Genomic DNA, 17,313 nt, shown 5'->3' with positions numbered 1-17,313 from the left:
AGGTCCACAATATCATCCTGGGAGAGTTTCTGATCTTCTGACAGAAAAAAATCATTTAATATCAGGACTCCAAATAAATCACAGTACTAATAATATGGACTAGGACAGCCTGGCTCCCATATGAAATATAAGAAACTGAATCCAGAATCACTGTGGTGGGTTTATTACAGGGTCAATATCAACACCTGGAAATCAAAAAGTTATTCCTGCTCAAATTAGTCTAAGATAAAGGAAGGTTTGAACAAGAGCACATCAATTGTAACATCTCCAGTATGTCAGTGTTTGCTGTTGACATGGCTACATGTCAACATGTGTAGCATTTATGATCACCCAGCAGCACAAGCAATGAATTAAAATTCTCCATGGGGCCCTTACTGGCGCAGTGTATATTAAGATTAAAAGGCTACTTATATAAAGAGTTACTTCATGGTTGTTTGTCTGCCTGCTGTTGAGTTGAATCTAAAGTAATAAAGTGCCCACAAAATGTACAATTTCACAGGAGCCAGTTTTTCAATGGTGCTAAGGGGAATCTTCCTGGCATGTATTTGTAACAAGAAATGAAAACAAAGCATGATGGATGGATGGATGGATGGATGGATGGATGGATGGATGGACGGCTGAGAGATGAGAGAGAGAGATGGATATTAAAAAAAGGATCAAAAGTTCTCTGAAAGATTATATATCTGGTTCCAGAATTATGGTAATAAAAGCAAGCCTTACTGATTTCAATAATGCTAAAATGCTAGAAAATGTCAGGGGATACAAATAATCCCTCTTCCTACTGAGATATTTCTCCTCTTCCCTAAAGCATTGAATTACAAATTTTGGGGTTTTTTTCTTGGCTTTTGAGCACACAGATTACAAAGATAGTCACTTCCACATAATGTATTTATTTCCATGTGCTTATAAGAAGGCAATGATGGTCAGTACAGTTCATGTTAAATAGAACCATTTCTCATCTCCCCTAAAACACACACACACACACACACACACACACACACACACAGAGAGATCTTGCACAATGTTTAAATATTGAGTAAAAAAACAGATTTATTCTTTGTCTGAGATTTTCTTTCCTTGCATAGGTTCCTAAAAGCTGGAGGATTCAAATGAAATTAAAGGAGAACCATTCCAAGAGCTAAATTTTACTAGCTCTTCAAGTAACAAGGCATGTTTGATAAATGTTGACTTGTAATATTGACAAGAGTGTTACATTTGCATACTACACTGGTGTCTATATGCATTTCTACTTTTTTTTTAAGTTGCTCTAACCCTCATTATAAAGACTGGGGAAAACATCTGTCAGATACATTCATGTAGGAGATTTAGCTACCTCATTCAGAGCTTCACCCTATTTATTTCAGTATAACATTCCATTATTTTTGTTGTTATTGTTGGGAAGGCTGTAGCTTAGTGGGAGCTCACATGATTTTGTGAGAAAAAATCTCTGTTCAGTCTGCCTTGTGTCTGTAGGGATAATCTGTGTCAGAAGCCCTGAGAATATGATTCCAGCTCAGTATAGAAAACATTAAATTAACTGAATCATAAATCTGACTTGTAATAAGATCCCATACCTTGTATTTCCAAATTAAGTGATCGTACGGATTGCATTCCTTAATCCTAATTTAAAGTGTTATCATGTCCTAAGTAATTTATAGCGCATTTTTACAAAAACTGGTTTTATTTACACACCAACACACACACATAGATAAACAATGAAAATCTAGATACAAAAAAAATGTAAGGAACAGGTCTGAAAGGGGGCTGGGGGAAAAAGTACATTCTCATTGCAATGGGTTCAAATATTCACAGAAATCCACCAAATGAAAATTTAATAAATACTTTCTGTGTGTGCAATCAGAACTTACTTGAAGTAAAGCCATGGTCAACCAAAACACCCAAAACTATTGCTAGCCATAATTATAGCATGCTCCATTAAAGTAAAAAGATAAATAAAATATTCATAAAATATATACGCAGGATACTTTTTCCACTGCAGTTCCTGCACTTTGGTACTCCTTTTCTTGGAAAATTTGAGCCTCAACTTTTATCTTGCCATTTTGTCAACTTGTTGACCACATTTGACCAGGACTGAATATTTCTGGTTGCCATTTGGGAGATTTCTTTGAAAATTGTTTCTAGGAACTCTTCCAATTTCTCATACTTTGAAACTTTTCTTATTTTAAGTGACACTTTTAAACATTCATAAATGGAAGGACTGGCACTGTCTCAATTACTCCTGGGACCTCAGCGAATATATCCATTCAAAACAGAGGAGAGTCCTTGTTTTAGAAGGAATTCATTTGCACACACTTTCACATTAATAGTTTCTATTTCTTTATTCTAAAAAAGAACAGACAATGGAGGTAGTGGAGCTCCTAGGCTTTGGCCCTTCAGGAAAAGAAGTTCTAATGATAAAATTAGCAGCTCCTGCCTCACAGCCGAGTATAGTATTCTGGTGGTTCATCGTTCCTATTGTTTGTAGTCTCATCTCCTGCTGTCATTGGTACTTCATTTTCAATTTCAAAAGCTGGATTGACCCTCCCAGATGTATAATCATTTCTTTTCAGATCTATGAAAAGAAAACAGAATACAAATCTTTATCTTAGATAAAACATCTTTATTACATTTGCATGCTGCTGTTATCTCCAAGGATTCCAACAATATCAAACATACAAGCAATATATGTTTGCTTGTATTTAAAATATCCACTACTAGTAGTACTACTAATATTGATAATGTCTGCTTGCTTCATATCCAGTGCTCCTCAGTGCTCCTTAAGATTAACCAATAGGGGAAAAAATCCAGTTGAGAGCATCAAGCTTCCACGCCACTTCCTGTTACCAGAAGTTAATTATCTAAATCAAAAGAACTGCCCACCAGATATTGGAAAACTCCTCAAGCACCTTCCAAATTCCCTCCAGATCCATCAGTGCCTGTGATTTTCAGGAAAGTGCTGGGTGACATTCAATCCCATCTAAACTAAGAGGTATGACGAGGCCACAGCAAGGGAATAAAGTGTAAGGTGTTGTATATCCAGGTCACAGCACCCAAAGTTGTTTTTTGGGGAAAAACAAGATCTAACCTATGTTGTCATGTGCATGAGGCAGAGATTATCTGGAACAAGCCCGATTCATGCCCTGGAAATCATGAATATCTGATCCCACCTATAGGACATGAAGAGTGAAGTCCTCTAATATGAACAGGGAAGGATATTCCAGCATTTGCCTAGAGACAAAATCTAGGAGTAAATCAGATGCTGCACCATAGAGGTTGTAACTCAGAACGCTATCACCTTAACAGCAGCAATCCTGGCCATAAGAAACTTATCTTTTAAAATCAATGTTATCATTCTGAAGTTTGCTGCAGGGTCCAAAATCTAAGTAGATACCTCTCCAAAAGAGCATCTCCATCATCCAGATGGATTTTGGTAATATGTATTAATTTTAGTAACTGAAGAGACATTTATTCAACTAAGCAGGGCACCTTCATATAATAAACTAATTATACAGGACAAAATAAATACTTTCATTATTACTTCTTTCCTATGATGCATTAGATTGTAAAAAAAAAAGAAGTGAAAGGCTGCTTATTTAACCTTTAAATATACTGCTTTAGTCATTCTACTGAAAAACTAATCTAATATCCTATCCTATATGTATCGTAATATTCATTCCTTTTCTTGTCTCTTCCATCTTTGGAATGGATCATGAAAAGCCAAGTGAGACTTTTGGCAATCAAAAAGTGCACCTGATATTTAAAGAGTTTGCCACACCCAGATGTGAAATAACAAAATTAATAAATAAGGTTTAGTATTTATTTTTTCTATTGTGTGGACCCTCAAAATATTAATGGAAAATGTAAATTAGTACAACTCCTTCTTGGAGTACTTTGTTACCAATGTCAATGAAAAATGCTCAGTCCTTGATTCAGGGATTAGCTCTAAGCTCAGATTTGTTCGAAAATATGCAGAGCCTTGCTACTCCATACCAGGAAGTTTGAGTTTCCTGCAACAAGAATTGCAGCAATGCTTTGAAATGAAGTTTTTGAAGGCTTCTTCTCCAAGATTTGCCGGTCCAAAGGCCATCCCCCTAGAGTTTGAAAATAATAAAGGAATAATTAATGACATTATATCTGTACATACCTTTTCCACCTGCATATCACAAATATGCTTAATTGGACGCCAAGTTTTGGGGGGGACCTGCCTAAACAGATTGGAGGATGAGTGCAGGAGGAATGGAATAAGAAGTGCTTCACTGTATGAGCTTCTATTAGCCAGAGGATGTACCACTTATTAAAAATTAATGTTCTACACTCATAGCCACAATCTAGTTTGACACAGATACCACTTTGCAAAGTAGCTGGAGGGTAAAACCTAATCCTTCAACTAGTGTCATGAGCATTACTTATAAGAAACTGTGGTTAGATAGCATTTCATTAACTGTAGTCCATTTCTTGTGCATTGCTAGGTTTTAACGGGCCTACTTAATCCACAAGACACAACGTAATAACTTCAGCACTATCTGTTGTATCTGAAATGAACTTGGAAACCAGAAATAATCACTCAAATAAGTCAAATATTTATCTCTTCTATTACCAGGTTTTTCATAAATATCTGCATTTATAGCTTATATTAAGTTTTCTTCTGTTACTTTTTTGTGAATGGATTACATTATTCTTAATCGGCCACTTAAAAAGATACAAATACAAAACTGCTGTTAACCAAAAAGAACAACACTGTCAGCAATGTGTAAAAATATGCATATGTGCATTACAGTTAATATTGGAGATTAATTGAATCATGGAATATATGTCACATTTTATATGATATATTTACATGAGATACATACTGTTTGTCTTCAGGTTTAATAACAGATGGATCTGTGAGGTTTTCTCCAACACCTGAAGAATTTAAATTTATAATGGTTATTAGAAGATAATTGTCTTCCTAAAAACCATTTGTGAAATTATAACCTATGCAATTATTATATAGTTATCTAATCTTTTGGTTTACAGAGTAAAAATGAAAAAGCAATGTTAAAATTATAAATTGCATTAGACTACGACAAAGAAATATTGCATACTCAACCATTTTAAAGACATTTTTCATTTAAATGTAAAGCAAACATCATAAAGACAAAATATTTTGTGAATCCAAATGTATGTTGCTGGAACTATATATAAATAGAATATATGTTGCAATTTCAGAGAGAACTAAAACTACTTCCTATGCTGTGCAAGGAAACTTCCCTACTTTGGATAAAACAGATCAACAGCATAGACTTATTCCAGATCTAAAACCTTCCTATGCTCTAGAATATCTGGATCAATACTTAAATTTGGATACTATATTTAATTTACCACATAAGCTTGTTTTGCTGTCCTGAAACAATAGCTTACATTGAGCATATTAATGTTTCATTTATTTATGTCAAAGTTGGATAACTTTTATAGGCCAATCTAGAATTGTGAAAGGTTCCATGGAAGACTTTCCTAGTTACAAAACGGCCAGTCCCAAAAATATCCATTTATCAGAAGGCAAACTAGTCCTCAAGAATGCTTCCTTGCTGATCTCTGTGGGATCTCATAGCATTCATGAAGCACTAGAGGTTGATGCTTTGCTTTGGCACAAGTTAACCTCATTTAAAACAGTTTAAAAAAAAGTGATGTAAATCTGAAACTGTATTATTATGTATACAGAACCGTTAGGTAAACATGGAACAGGAGTCTCTGATTCGATTATATTGTGTATAACTGATAAATTTAGATACTTAATATTGTTTCTTATTTTTTAAAATTCTCTATTCTGTTAACAATGCCAACTTATGGACCAGAATCTATAACAACTCATAGTTTCCATAGTTGCTCTGGCTCCACATTGGGAACGTTCACTCCTACACTAGCATCCCCCTCCTGCCAAATTTATTACTCTCCTTGCTCACTTTGAATTATATATTTTGACAGTCCAACTTCATGTAGAAATAGAATTTATTATCAGCTAGTTTTAGAGGTGCCTGCATGATAGGGAACCTTGTTCTTGAATAACTACACAAATGTACACTCAGAAATTAAGCAGAGCCCAAATGTGTAGAGATAATCAATATCTGGTGTTTCCTGTTAATCTCCAGATCCAGATAAGTGCAAAAATACATACGCAAGTTCTAATATGCTAATATATCAAAATAATAAAGACAAGAAAGACTTAAAGCAGCCAGAATAATAGAAGCAGCTAGAAGCACACAAGTTTACAATTCCATTAGAGAAAGGTAGCATGAAAGCAAAAATATGGATGCATCTAATCTGTACTTTTTTTGAAACATGTTCTAATCTATACCAAGCAACCAGCGGTACTCAAAAGATTAATACATATACTATAGCATGAACTTGCCAGGTTAACTCAAGTGCTCCAAACCTCACTACTTCAAGAATGCAGATGTGGCAAGGCTATGACTGCTGTGCCAAACGATCTCTGTGTCATCATCTTTCTCCATATCAGCAAGAGGTCAAGCTTTGTCGGTGTGCTTACCAACCTAACCCAGCCCTGCACTCACCTTACCTCACTAAAGCCAGCAAGAAGGCAGTGCTTAGGTGTCAAGGTTTCCAACCACTTTAATGGAACCCCTAAAAACCAGTGATCAGAACCAGCAACATTTCTCTTCCCATTAAGGGTAATTCAGTAATTATTACTTAGTATTATGCCAAATCGGGGAGCACAGTGTTTCACATGGGTTGACAAACCCACATATGAGATACGAGTGTTGCTTTGTGGTGGGGTGAGCTCCTATCATTTGCTCCAGCTCTTGCCCATCTATCAGTGTGAAAGAATGCAAATGCAAGTAAATAAATAAGTACCATTTTGGTGAACACAATGATGGGGACATGAAAGGAGAACCCAACCGGGTGTCCCCCAGGCAATGGTGATGTCACCAGCTAATCCTTTCAATTTGGAAGCACCCTTGGTGCTTCCGATACAAGTGCGATGCAATGTGATGCCAAGCCCAGCACTCCAGGAAAGCAATTGAAAAATTATGTATAGATTTTGTAGGTTTTTATTTATTTATTTACTTTCAGTATGGTCTTCGAGCTTTAATTCAATGATCCCAACTTTCTTCTTTCCTAAAAAAAGGGGGGGGGCTCTCCTTTCCTCATAGTTTTTAAGATAAAGGTGCACTTTTGACAATAATTAAGCAATATTTGGTGACTCACTCTTGAGGCATTTCTGATCCATTTGCTTGGCATCTGCAGGGAAGCGGTTTTTGATGGCCCTTTTCTGGGAAGAAAAAGGTTTTGCAATTTCCAGACTAGCCCACATCCAAGTATTAATCATGCCTAATCCTACCTTGCTTTGAGCTAAGACAAATGCAGACAAGCGCGGCTGCCTATTGAGTCTCAGTTATGTGATATCAACCTTAAAAGAGCAGCAGGGGGAATATTTCAAAAAAAAAAGTATTGAGACTTTCCCATTATAATTTAAAGAAACAGCTCAGATCAAATGGATTTGTCCTCAAATCTCTAAATCTAGCCTTAAAACAAATCATACTTATTCTAAATCTCAAATATTCAAGATGAATAGAATAGAATAGAATAGAGCTGGAAGGGACCTTGGAGGTCTTCTAGTCCAGCCTTCTACTCAAGCAGGAGAACCTATACCATCTCAGACAGGTGAATGTCTAGTCTCTTCTTAAAAATCTCCTGTGATGGAGCACCCACAATTTCTTGGGGCAAGCTGTTTCACTGGTTGATTGTCCTCACTGTCAGGAAGTTTCTCCTTAATTCCAGGTTGCTTCTCTCTTTGATCAGTTTCCAACCATTGTTTCTCATCCTTCCTTTGTTGCTTTGGTGAACAACCTGGCCCCCTCTGCCTTGTGGCAGCCATCAGATACAGGAACACTGCTATCATGTCTCCCCTATTTCTTCTTTTCTTTAGACTAGTCCAGGGTTAGATAAGCTTGGCTCTTTTATGACTCGTGGACTTCAACTCCCAGAATTCCTGAGCAAGAAGTCCACGAGTCATAAAAGAGCCAAGGTTGCCTACCCCTGGACTAGCCAAATCCAAGTCCCATAGCCGTTCTTCATATGTTTTAGTCTCCAGGCCTCTGAAAATCTTTGTTCCTCTTCTCTGATTTTTTTCCAAACTCTCAACATCTTTTCTGTGATATGGTGACCAAAATTGGCTGCAGTATTCCAGGTATGGTCTTACTAGGTTTTTATAAAGCGGTAATAATACTTTGTGTGATTTTGATTCCATGTCTCTATTTATACAACCCAGGATTGTATTAGCTTTTTTGGCTGCTGCTGCATACTGCTGGATCATAGTCAAGGGATCGTCCACTAGGACTCCAAGGTCCCTCTCACAGTTACTGTTTATAAGCCAGGTCTCGACCAATCTGTATTTGTACCTTTGATTTTTCCTGCCTAAATGTAAGACTTTGCTTTTCTCCACATTGAAACTCATTGTTTTTTATTATTCTTTTTTTTATTTAAAAAGTTTTACAATACATTTTAACTTTAATCCCCCCCTCCCCCACCCCATCTAACCCTCCCTATCCCTCTCCCCCATTCCCACCTCCCCCCCCCCCCGACTTCCCAGAGCTAAATACAGGGTATAAAAACGAAAAACAAACATAAGCATCCATATGCTATCAACAATAAACTATTAATTCTATCACCCTCTGGCTCATGTAAGATGATTACAAACAGTAATAATATTACAGATAAGAAAAAAAAGGAAGAAAACAGAAAAGGAATTTTACTCAAATGCTAAATAAAATTTCTTAATCCCAATCCTTATTCATATTAATTTCAAAGAAAAAACTTTCATCTACTATTTACATTCTCCCACATTTCTCTAATCTCTAGACAAATTCTCAATTACGCACCAAAAGCGCCTATCTCTATTAACCTTATTAATCTCCAACCAAACTGAACTATAATCAAAAATAGTTCTTGCATATATCACGCCAAATATCTCGCAGTTCCAGATCATCCATCTATACGTCTAGAACACCATTCCAATCTCCAATAAGAATAAAATAAAAAAATCTAAAAAATTATAATCCAATTAGGTAACCTTTGTTTATAGTAAGTTAAGAAAAATCAACTTGTTGTTGATTAGAAGCTTGCGTACAAATACTTTTAGTCCACAACCCTAATATACGTTTCTTGCAAACAGATAACATCAGTCTTAAATTGTTTTAAATATTAAAAAGCTTTCTTTCTCCTCTATGATGAATTCAATCCATTGACATTCTAATTAGAAATTTAGTCACCAATCTTGACACTCCAAAGCTTTTGGAGCATATCTGAAATGACCCCTTCAACTTCTTTAGACCGCGCCCCTCCCACAGCTTCACTGTAAGTACGCTTTGGAGGTTCCATAACTTTCTGCTGGTCTTGCTCTTGCTCTCGTCTCGCTCGTCTTAGGGCGGCACGCGTCATCCTCTGCTCTCCTGCAGCAACCGATGAGACTGTAACTTGATCCCCTCCAGCACCATTCTCCTCTGTCTGTCTATCTGCAACTTCTTGAAGCTTTCCCTCACCATATCCCTTTGCAGCTTCCAGAAGTGGTAGGGGGATTGCTTTTAACACATTGCTATAAAAATCACGTGCCTGGGCCACAGTAACCAAACGATGTCTTTTACCTTCATGCATCACCACCAGTCCAACTGGAATCTCCCATCTGAACTTAATATCACATTTCTTAAGTTCCTGTACAAGAAATGCAAAATCTTTCCTTCTCTTTAAAATCTTTGGAGGAATCTCTTTTAAAACCAAGACTTCTTGCTCAGCAACTACCAGTTTAGTATCATAAGCAGCTTGAATGACTTCATCTCTAATTACTCTCTTTGTAAAATAGACCACCACATCTCTGGGTAACTTCCTCTGTCTTGCAATCCATGAATTAACACGAAAAATTTTATCCATACTTCCCTCAATTTCAGATGCTGGCTGGCCCAATACCGCTTCCAAAGCTTCAGAGATCAGCTGCTTTAAATCTTCTTTAGAATTCTCCTTTAAGCCCCTAATTCTAATAGCATACTGCATCTGATGATACTGAGCGAGGCTCAATTCTCCGTCCACTTTATCCCTTATATTTTCATTCTCTAATACCTTTGCTTCTAATATAGAGTTCTTTTGACTGAGATCCTCCACTTTTGCATCCAGCTGTTGCACACATTCAGCTACACTTTCAATCATAGACAACATGTCTACCCTCATTGCTCTAAACTTCTCTTCCATCTTCTTCTCCAACTTCTCCTCCAGCTTTTTCAACTTTCCATCCATCATATCAGATATTAATTGTGAATGCTTTTCAAGGGCATCTTGTAAATCCTTAAGCGTCAATGCCGGAGGAGGTACAGGAGGAAGCAAAGCTTGCAACGAGGTCTGTTGCACCGGGGAAAACCCCGCATTCCGAAGAGCTTTAGAAGTTTTGGCCGCCATCTTTCGTCACTTTCACTTATTGCGCACTTTCACTTTAAAGCTATAAAATCCGTTGAGCTAGAGAGTAAAAATAAAAGTCCACATCACCTTGACCTCCTGTACCGCTCTGCCTGCATCTTTATACTCAAAAGTATTCCTTCTGGCAGGGGTGGTTGCTAACGCCTGGCTCTGCTCCAAAAATCACGGAGCAGAGACACTGCGCAGCTCGGAGCAACCCAGGCTTCGGGGGGGCTCAATCCTTCAGCCGCCCAAACTCTCAGTTCAGGCGGCCCCGGAGAGCTCAACCCCTACCTGGGGCCTCACCCCCTCCTCTTCTCCTGAGGAGGGGGCTTCAAATCCATCTAAACAGCTGATCGGCACTGTTTACGATGGAAAAACACAGCTGCGGAGCGGACAGCCCGGAGGCGGCTGTCTTCGGCGCCGCGTCGCCACCGGAAGTCCCACATTGAAACTCATTGTTGGATAGGGCCCATTGTTCCAATTTGTCAAGATCTTTTTGGATCCTGAGTTTGTCTTCTGCGGTGTTGACTATTCCTCTCAGTTTGGTGTCATCTGCAAATTTGATGAGTTCCCCTTCAATTCCCTCAAAGTCATTTATGAAGATATTGAAGAATACTGGGCCTAAGATGGAACCTTGTGGTACCCCACTGCTTACTTCTCTCCATGTGGATGTAGTGCCGTTGAGGACTACTCATTGAGTATGGTTTGTCAGCCAGATCCATCTGGTGGTGATGTTGTCTATTCCAACTTTTCCTAGCTTACCAAGGAGTAGGTTGTGGTCTACTTTGTCAAATGCCGTACTGAAATCTACGTCCACTGCATTTTGCTGGTCTACTAGTTTAGTCACTTTATCGAACAATGAAATAATTTAATTTTAATTTTAATTTAATAATATTTATATACCGCCCTTCTCCCTGAGGACTCAGGGCGGTTCACAGGGCAAAAGTCAAATACAAAGTACAAACATTAAAAAAAGATTAAATAATTGCCCAAGTTAAAACAATTAATACAATAATAAAACCCCAAAAATAAAATTAAAAATACAAAAAAATAAAAACCCCACCAATCCCCATCAGGCTAGGCCGGCTTGTACAAACAAAAACGTCTTGAGATCGCGACGAAAGGAGCGAAGATCGGGCGCCATCCGGAGCTCTACCGGCAACTGATTCCACAGCTCCGGAGCGCCCACAGAGAAGGATCTCCCCCTGGGCGCCACCAATCGACATTCTCTGATCGGTGGCACCCTGAGGAGGCCCTCTCTGTGGGAACGCACAGGGCGCAGGGAGCTTGATGCCGGCAGCAGATGTTCCCTAAGGTACTCCGGCCCCATGCCATGAAGGGCTTTGAACACCATTACCAGTACCTTGAATCTCACCCGGAAGGCAACTGGCAACCAATGCAGCTCACGGAGCAAAGGTGTAACGTGGGAGTATCGGGAGACTCCCAGCACAACTCTCGCGGCTGCATTCTGTACCAGTTGGAGCTTCCGGGTGGTCCTCAAGGGCAGCCCCATGTAGAGAGCGTTGCAGTAGTCCAGACGAGAGGCCACGAGCGCATGAGTGACCGTGCATAAATCATCCCGGCTAAGATAGGGCCGCAACTGGCGCACCAGGCGAACCTGGGCGAAAGCCCCCCTAGTCACAGCTCCTATATGATCTTCCAAGGTGAGCCGTGAATCTAGGAGGACTCCCAAGTTGCGAGCCCTATCTACGGGGGGTAATAGTTCACCCCCCATAGCAAGAGGTGGAATGTCCGAATAGACCCGGGATGAAGGTATGCAAAGCCACTCAGTCTTGTCGGGGTTGAGTTGAAGTCTGTTCCTCCCCATCCAGACCCGAACCGCCTCCAGGCAACGGGACATCACGTCGAGGGCATCACTGGGGTGGCTTGGGGTCGAAAAGAAAAGTTGGGTATCATCCGCGTACTGATGATACCCAACTCCAAAACCACGAATGATCTCACCCAGCGGTTTCATGTAGATGTTGAACAGGAGAGGCGAGAGGACCGACCCCTGAGGAACTCCACAAACGAGAGACCTCGCGGTCGACCTCTGCCCTCCTGCCAACACCGACTGCGAACGTCCCTGGAGATAGGAGGAGAACCACTGTAAAACTGTGCCTCCCACTCCCAGTCCCCTGAGACGCCGCAGCAAGATACCATGGTCGATGGTATCGAAAGCCGCCGAGAGGTCTAATAGGACTAGAACAGAGGAATATCCCCTGTCCCGAGCCCTCCAGAGATCATTCACCAGCGCGACCAATGCCGTCTCCATGCTGTGCCCGGGCCTGAAACCCGATTGGTACGGGTCTAGATAATCCGCTTCATCCAGGACCAGAGGGAGCTGATGCGCCACCACACTCTCAACAACCTTCGCAAGAAAGCGAAGGTTGGAGACAGGACGAAAGTTGTTCAATACAGCTGGGTCCAAGGCAGGCTTCTTGAGGAGAGGCCTCACCACCGCCTCTTTCACGACGGCGGGGAAGCTACCCTCACCCAAAGAAGCCGATATAACTGCCTGGAACCAGCTGCGTGTCCTCTCCCGGGCTGCATAGACCAGCCAGGAAGGGCACGGGTCCAGTAAACATGTGGTGGTGCTCAGCCTCCCCATGATCCTGTCCAGGGATAGGGAGGGTTAGATGGGGTGGGGGAGGGGGGGATTAAATAAGATTGGTTTGGCATGATCTGTTTTTAACAAACCCGTGCTGGCTACTAGTTATAACTTTGTTTGCTTCTAGTTGTTCGTAGATCTGTTTTTTTATTATCTTTTTTAGGGTCTTCCCAGGTATTGATGTTAAATTGATTGGTCTGTAGTTTCCTGGGTCTGTTTTTTTTCCTTTCTTGAAAATGGGGACCACATCAGCCCTTTTCCAATCCTCAGGTACTTCCCCAGTGCTCCAGGATTTATGAAAGATGTGGTGCAATGGTTCTGAGATAACATCTGCCAGCTCTTTCAGAACTCTGATTCACACAGGCCCCCATGGCATTTGCATGGATGGTAGAAAAGAAGGTACAATGATGAAAGCAGAAATGCAATATCAATGTTGCTCACATAACAAACAAAGGGCGGAGCCTGTGGCGTGCTTGCACAATCTTCTGTAGATGCACATGCCTAGGCCTAGAAGTCACTGTTAATCAATCAACCACTATCAATAGATGTGGGGGGAGGGTCTGTCTCTGTGTGTGTATGTCCGTGCACATGCATATGTATATCATGGACCGTATGCATAGAATTTTTCCTGTGTCTGATAAGCTATACTGTAGTTCACAAATGCTGAAACCCAAATAGGTGCATTAGCCATTCAAGTGTCCTAAGCCATTTTTTCCAGCTTTGATTTTCCTGATTTTCATGGTTCAGTCTTTTTTACTCACCTTGCAAATCTAACACAAGAAGTTCTCCTCGGGTATATTCATAACTCCAGTGAGAAAAAGCCAGCATAACTTCTTCCAGCAAATTGTTAGGAGTGATTTCATCACCATTGTTGTTATTGTACTTGCGGAATTCTCCTGTCATGTATTTTTCTATCGTCAGCCACTGATTGGCTGAATGGCAATAAATTAAAAACACTTCAAGGAATCTGAAAAGAAAGGATATTATCTTTTCAGGAGGTGTTCTTCACCCTGCTTTTGAAAAATAAAAGGTACTAATCTCATGTACAATTTTCATCAACATCATAATTTTTAACAACATTTAAAAACATAAGTATGTGCACAGTACATGTTTAAATGTAAGTTATTCTGTCTGTGTCTGTGCAGAAATAAACCTAATTGAATTAAATGGCATTTATTCCTAAAAAAGTAGGTACAGGGCTATAGCCAAAAAGGTGTCCTGAGATAATTAATAAGAGTCGATGAGGCCCTAATTTTCAGACTGGGCTTCATAAAATCTCCAAGCTTGAGGGAAAAATTGGGCACCCTCTTGAGGAAATCTATTATCATAATCGTGGCAAACAAATTGCAGAGGACAAATCACCATCAGTAGTTTAACAACAGAATAAAAGTATAATAATAGCAGCTTAGAAGATTCACTGGTGATTTCCTGGTATAGATGTAAGAAATGATTGATTCTCACAAAATTATTAGCACATCCCCCCCCTTTTTTTGCAATAATCAGCAGTTTTCTGATACTCCTACTAATTCAATGTATTGTTTTCTGCTATTTCTATTTCTGAAGCTGGATATGCAAATGAAACCACTGTTCACGAAATTAAAAGCATGTCTTGTATTACTTATTATCTTGTAAATCAAATAAATCTTCATTTTAAATATTTAGAATGAAGTTTTGATGCTGCTCATTAAATGAATACAGATGAATGGAGAAGCTTGAAGTAGGAAAAATAATGTATACACTTTAAAAGGATGTTATCCTATTATATTGTTAACTGACTTGAGCAATTTTGTCAGCACTGAACTGAACAAAAGGAACAAGGTAGAGAGAGAGAGAGAGAGAGAGAGAGAGAGAGAGAGAGAGAGAGAGAGAGAGAGAGAGAGAGAGAGAGAGAGAGAGAGAGAGAGAGAGAGAGAGAGAGAGAGAGAGAGAGAGAGATGAAATAGGCCCCAAATTAACTGTCTTCCCTGAATAAATATCTGATATGGTAGATCATCCCTTTAGGATTTATCAGGATCCTGAAAAGCAGTGTCTTGTTTGTTTGCAATGTCAGGTTTTGGTGGTCACTATTTAAAGAGATGGAGGGAGAGGAATCATGGAATATTGTTGCTGATCAGGCACTAAGTTGTGTCTGACTCTTTGTGACCCGAATGATCATAGCACACTCTCTCCTTCACTGTCTCCCGGTGTTTGTCCAAATTCATGTTCATTGTGTTGATGATACTATCTAACCATCTCATCTTCTGCTGTCCCCTTCTCCTTCCGTCTTTAGTTTTTCCCAACATCTGGGTCTTTTCCAATGAGTCTTAACTTCTCATTAGGTGGCCAAAGTATTTGAGCTTCAGTTTCATTTTCAAAGAACAATCAGGTTTGGTTTCCATTAGAATTGACTGATTTGACCTCCTTGCAGTCCAAGGGATACTCAAGAGTCTTCTCCAGCACCACAATTCAAAAGGATTCAGTGTTCCTTATGGTCCAACTCTCATAATGGGAAAACCATAACCTTGACTACGGTTTTATAGCCATGCCATAGCTTTCCTCCCAAGGAGCAAGGATCTTTTAATTTCATGGCTGCAGCCACTATCTTCAGTGATCTTGGAGCCCAAGAAAATAAAATCTGTCACTGCTTCCATTTCGATGGAATATAGACTATAATAATAGGTAAAACATGTGAATAAATAGTTTTCTGTTCCTCTAATAATTGTTGGAATTCTAGCACAGAATTGTATCTGCCTGTCTGTTAATGACAGATATTATTAATTAAATCAGCCCATAATATATAAAATGAATAGGTTTAGTCCTTTATCCTTCCGAGGTAGGTAAAATGAGGACCCAGATTGTTGGGGGCAATTAAGCTAAATTTGTAATAATGCCGCTTGGGGGTGTGTGTGTGAAAACCCTAATAAGCAGGCATATACATAGAATGAAGGCTACTGCTAAACTTGTAAGCCGCCCTGAGTCTTCGGAGAAGGGCGGGATATAAATGGAATTAAAATAAAAAATAAAAAATAAAATTTTATTTCTAGAAACACATTTTTCATACCTTGGAGTATATGGAATGCTATGGGGCTTCATTTGATTGAAGGTATATATCAATTTTTGAGCTGCCCTTTGCTGTTGTATTTCCTAAGAATAATAACAAAAAAACCACTGAGTATATTATTTCAGGAATGTTTAAAATAACATTTTAGCAAGTTAGTGCCATTTCAATCCACATTTTACGTACGTCCATTCTTTTTAAAATTGTGATGAGACAATGTGATTTGACTAAGTCTGCCCAGTGACTATTTCCAGAGAGGAAGTAAGAACTGAATTCTGAAATTCCAGAGATCGTATCAAAAACTACTAATTGACTTGGGTGGGGAAAACTTAAAACCACTCATAACTGTCATTCAAAGGACAAGATGAAAATTTAGTCTTCTTAGAAAAGAAAATCACAAAATAATTTACAAGATATGAGTAAGCTATTCACATGTACCTGTAGTTCCCTGACAAATAAGAAGTACACTTTGTCTGATCTTTCCAGTTTCTACTACAAGGATATTAACAGCTTTGTGTTCCCTACTACAGAATAATACAATGTCAGAGTTGGAAGACCTTAGAGGTCTTCTAGTTCAACTCCTGCTCACGCAGGAGGCCCTATGTCCGTGGTGGCGAACCTATGGCAAGGGTGCCACAGGTGGCACACAGAGCCCGCTCTGTGGGCACATGCGCCGTCGCCCCAGTCCTAGGCCTTCAGCTTGGTTTTATAAAACCTTTTCGCTTTAGGCTTCTGATGCCATGTACCACCCAAAAAAGGTTCAATTAATCAACTTCTCATGGGAAAAAAAAAGTTTTCGCAAAGTTGGAATTGATGATTGAACTTTTTAGTCCCACCCAGTCTGCAGCTACCACTGCAGCCACACCCACCCAATCGGCCACGCCCACCCAAAGGGCCACACCCATCCAAAGGACCATGCCCACCTGGCCCCCAATGATACATAAGTGGGTTTTGGTTTGCAGTTTGGGAACTCGGTCTCTAAAAAGTTCACCATCAGTGCCCTATATCATTCCAGACAAATGGCCATCCAGCCTCTTCTTAAAAACCTCCAGTGATCGAGCACCCACAACTTCTAAAGGCAAGCTGTTCCACTGATTAATTGTTCTAACTATCAGGAAATTTCTAGGTTGGTGCTAGTCAGAATACAGTGTAATATTTACCTGAGAATACTAGTATTTATTGGTATTACCATTTGTGTGCTACAATGAATCCATTTTAGCCATTT

General features: G+C 39.5%; 1 protein-coding gene across 1 annotated transcript in view; it reads right to left on the bottom strand.

Moving 5' to 3' along the window:
* Window positions 1–2,408: 2,408 nt before the first annotated feature.
* TRPM6 (transient receptor potential cation channel subfamily M member 6) overlaps window positions 2,409–17,313 on the bottom strand; it is a gene marked incomplete at its 5' end in the record, with an annotated part of 76,605 nt that continues 61,700 nt past the window's right edge. The window contains 5 exons of the mRNA XM_081318875.1: window positions 2,409–2,572; window positions 3,991–4,091; window positions 4,851–4,902; window positions 13,813–14,018; window positions 16,092–16,174. Coding sequence (XP_081175001.1) covers window positions 2,436–2,572; window positions 3,991–4,091; window positions 4,851–4,902; window positions 13,813–14,018; window positions 16,092–16,174 — 579 coding nt within the window. The 3' untranslated portion in view covers window positions 2,409–2,435. The remainder of the gene's footprint in view (window positions 2,573–3,990; window positions 4,092–4,850; window positions 4,903–13,812; window positions 14,019–16,091; window positions 16,175–17,313) is intronic.

Source organism: Vipera berus, assembly GCF_964194415.1.
Source record: "Vipera berus genome assembly, chromosome: 2".
NCBI lineage: Eukaryota > Metazoa > Chordata > Lepidosauria > Squamata > Viperidae > Vipera > Vipera berus.
Note: the sequence above shows the minus strand (reverse complement) of the source record. Positions and strands in the feature narration are given on the sequence as shown.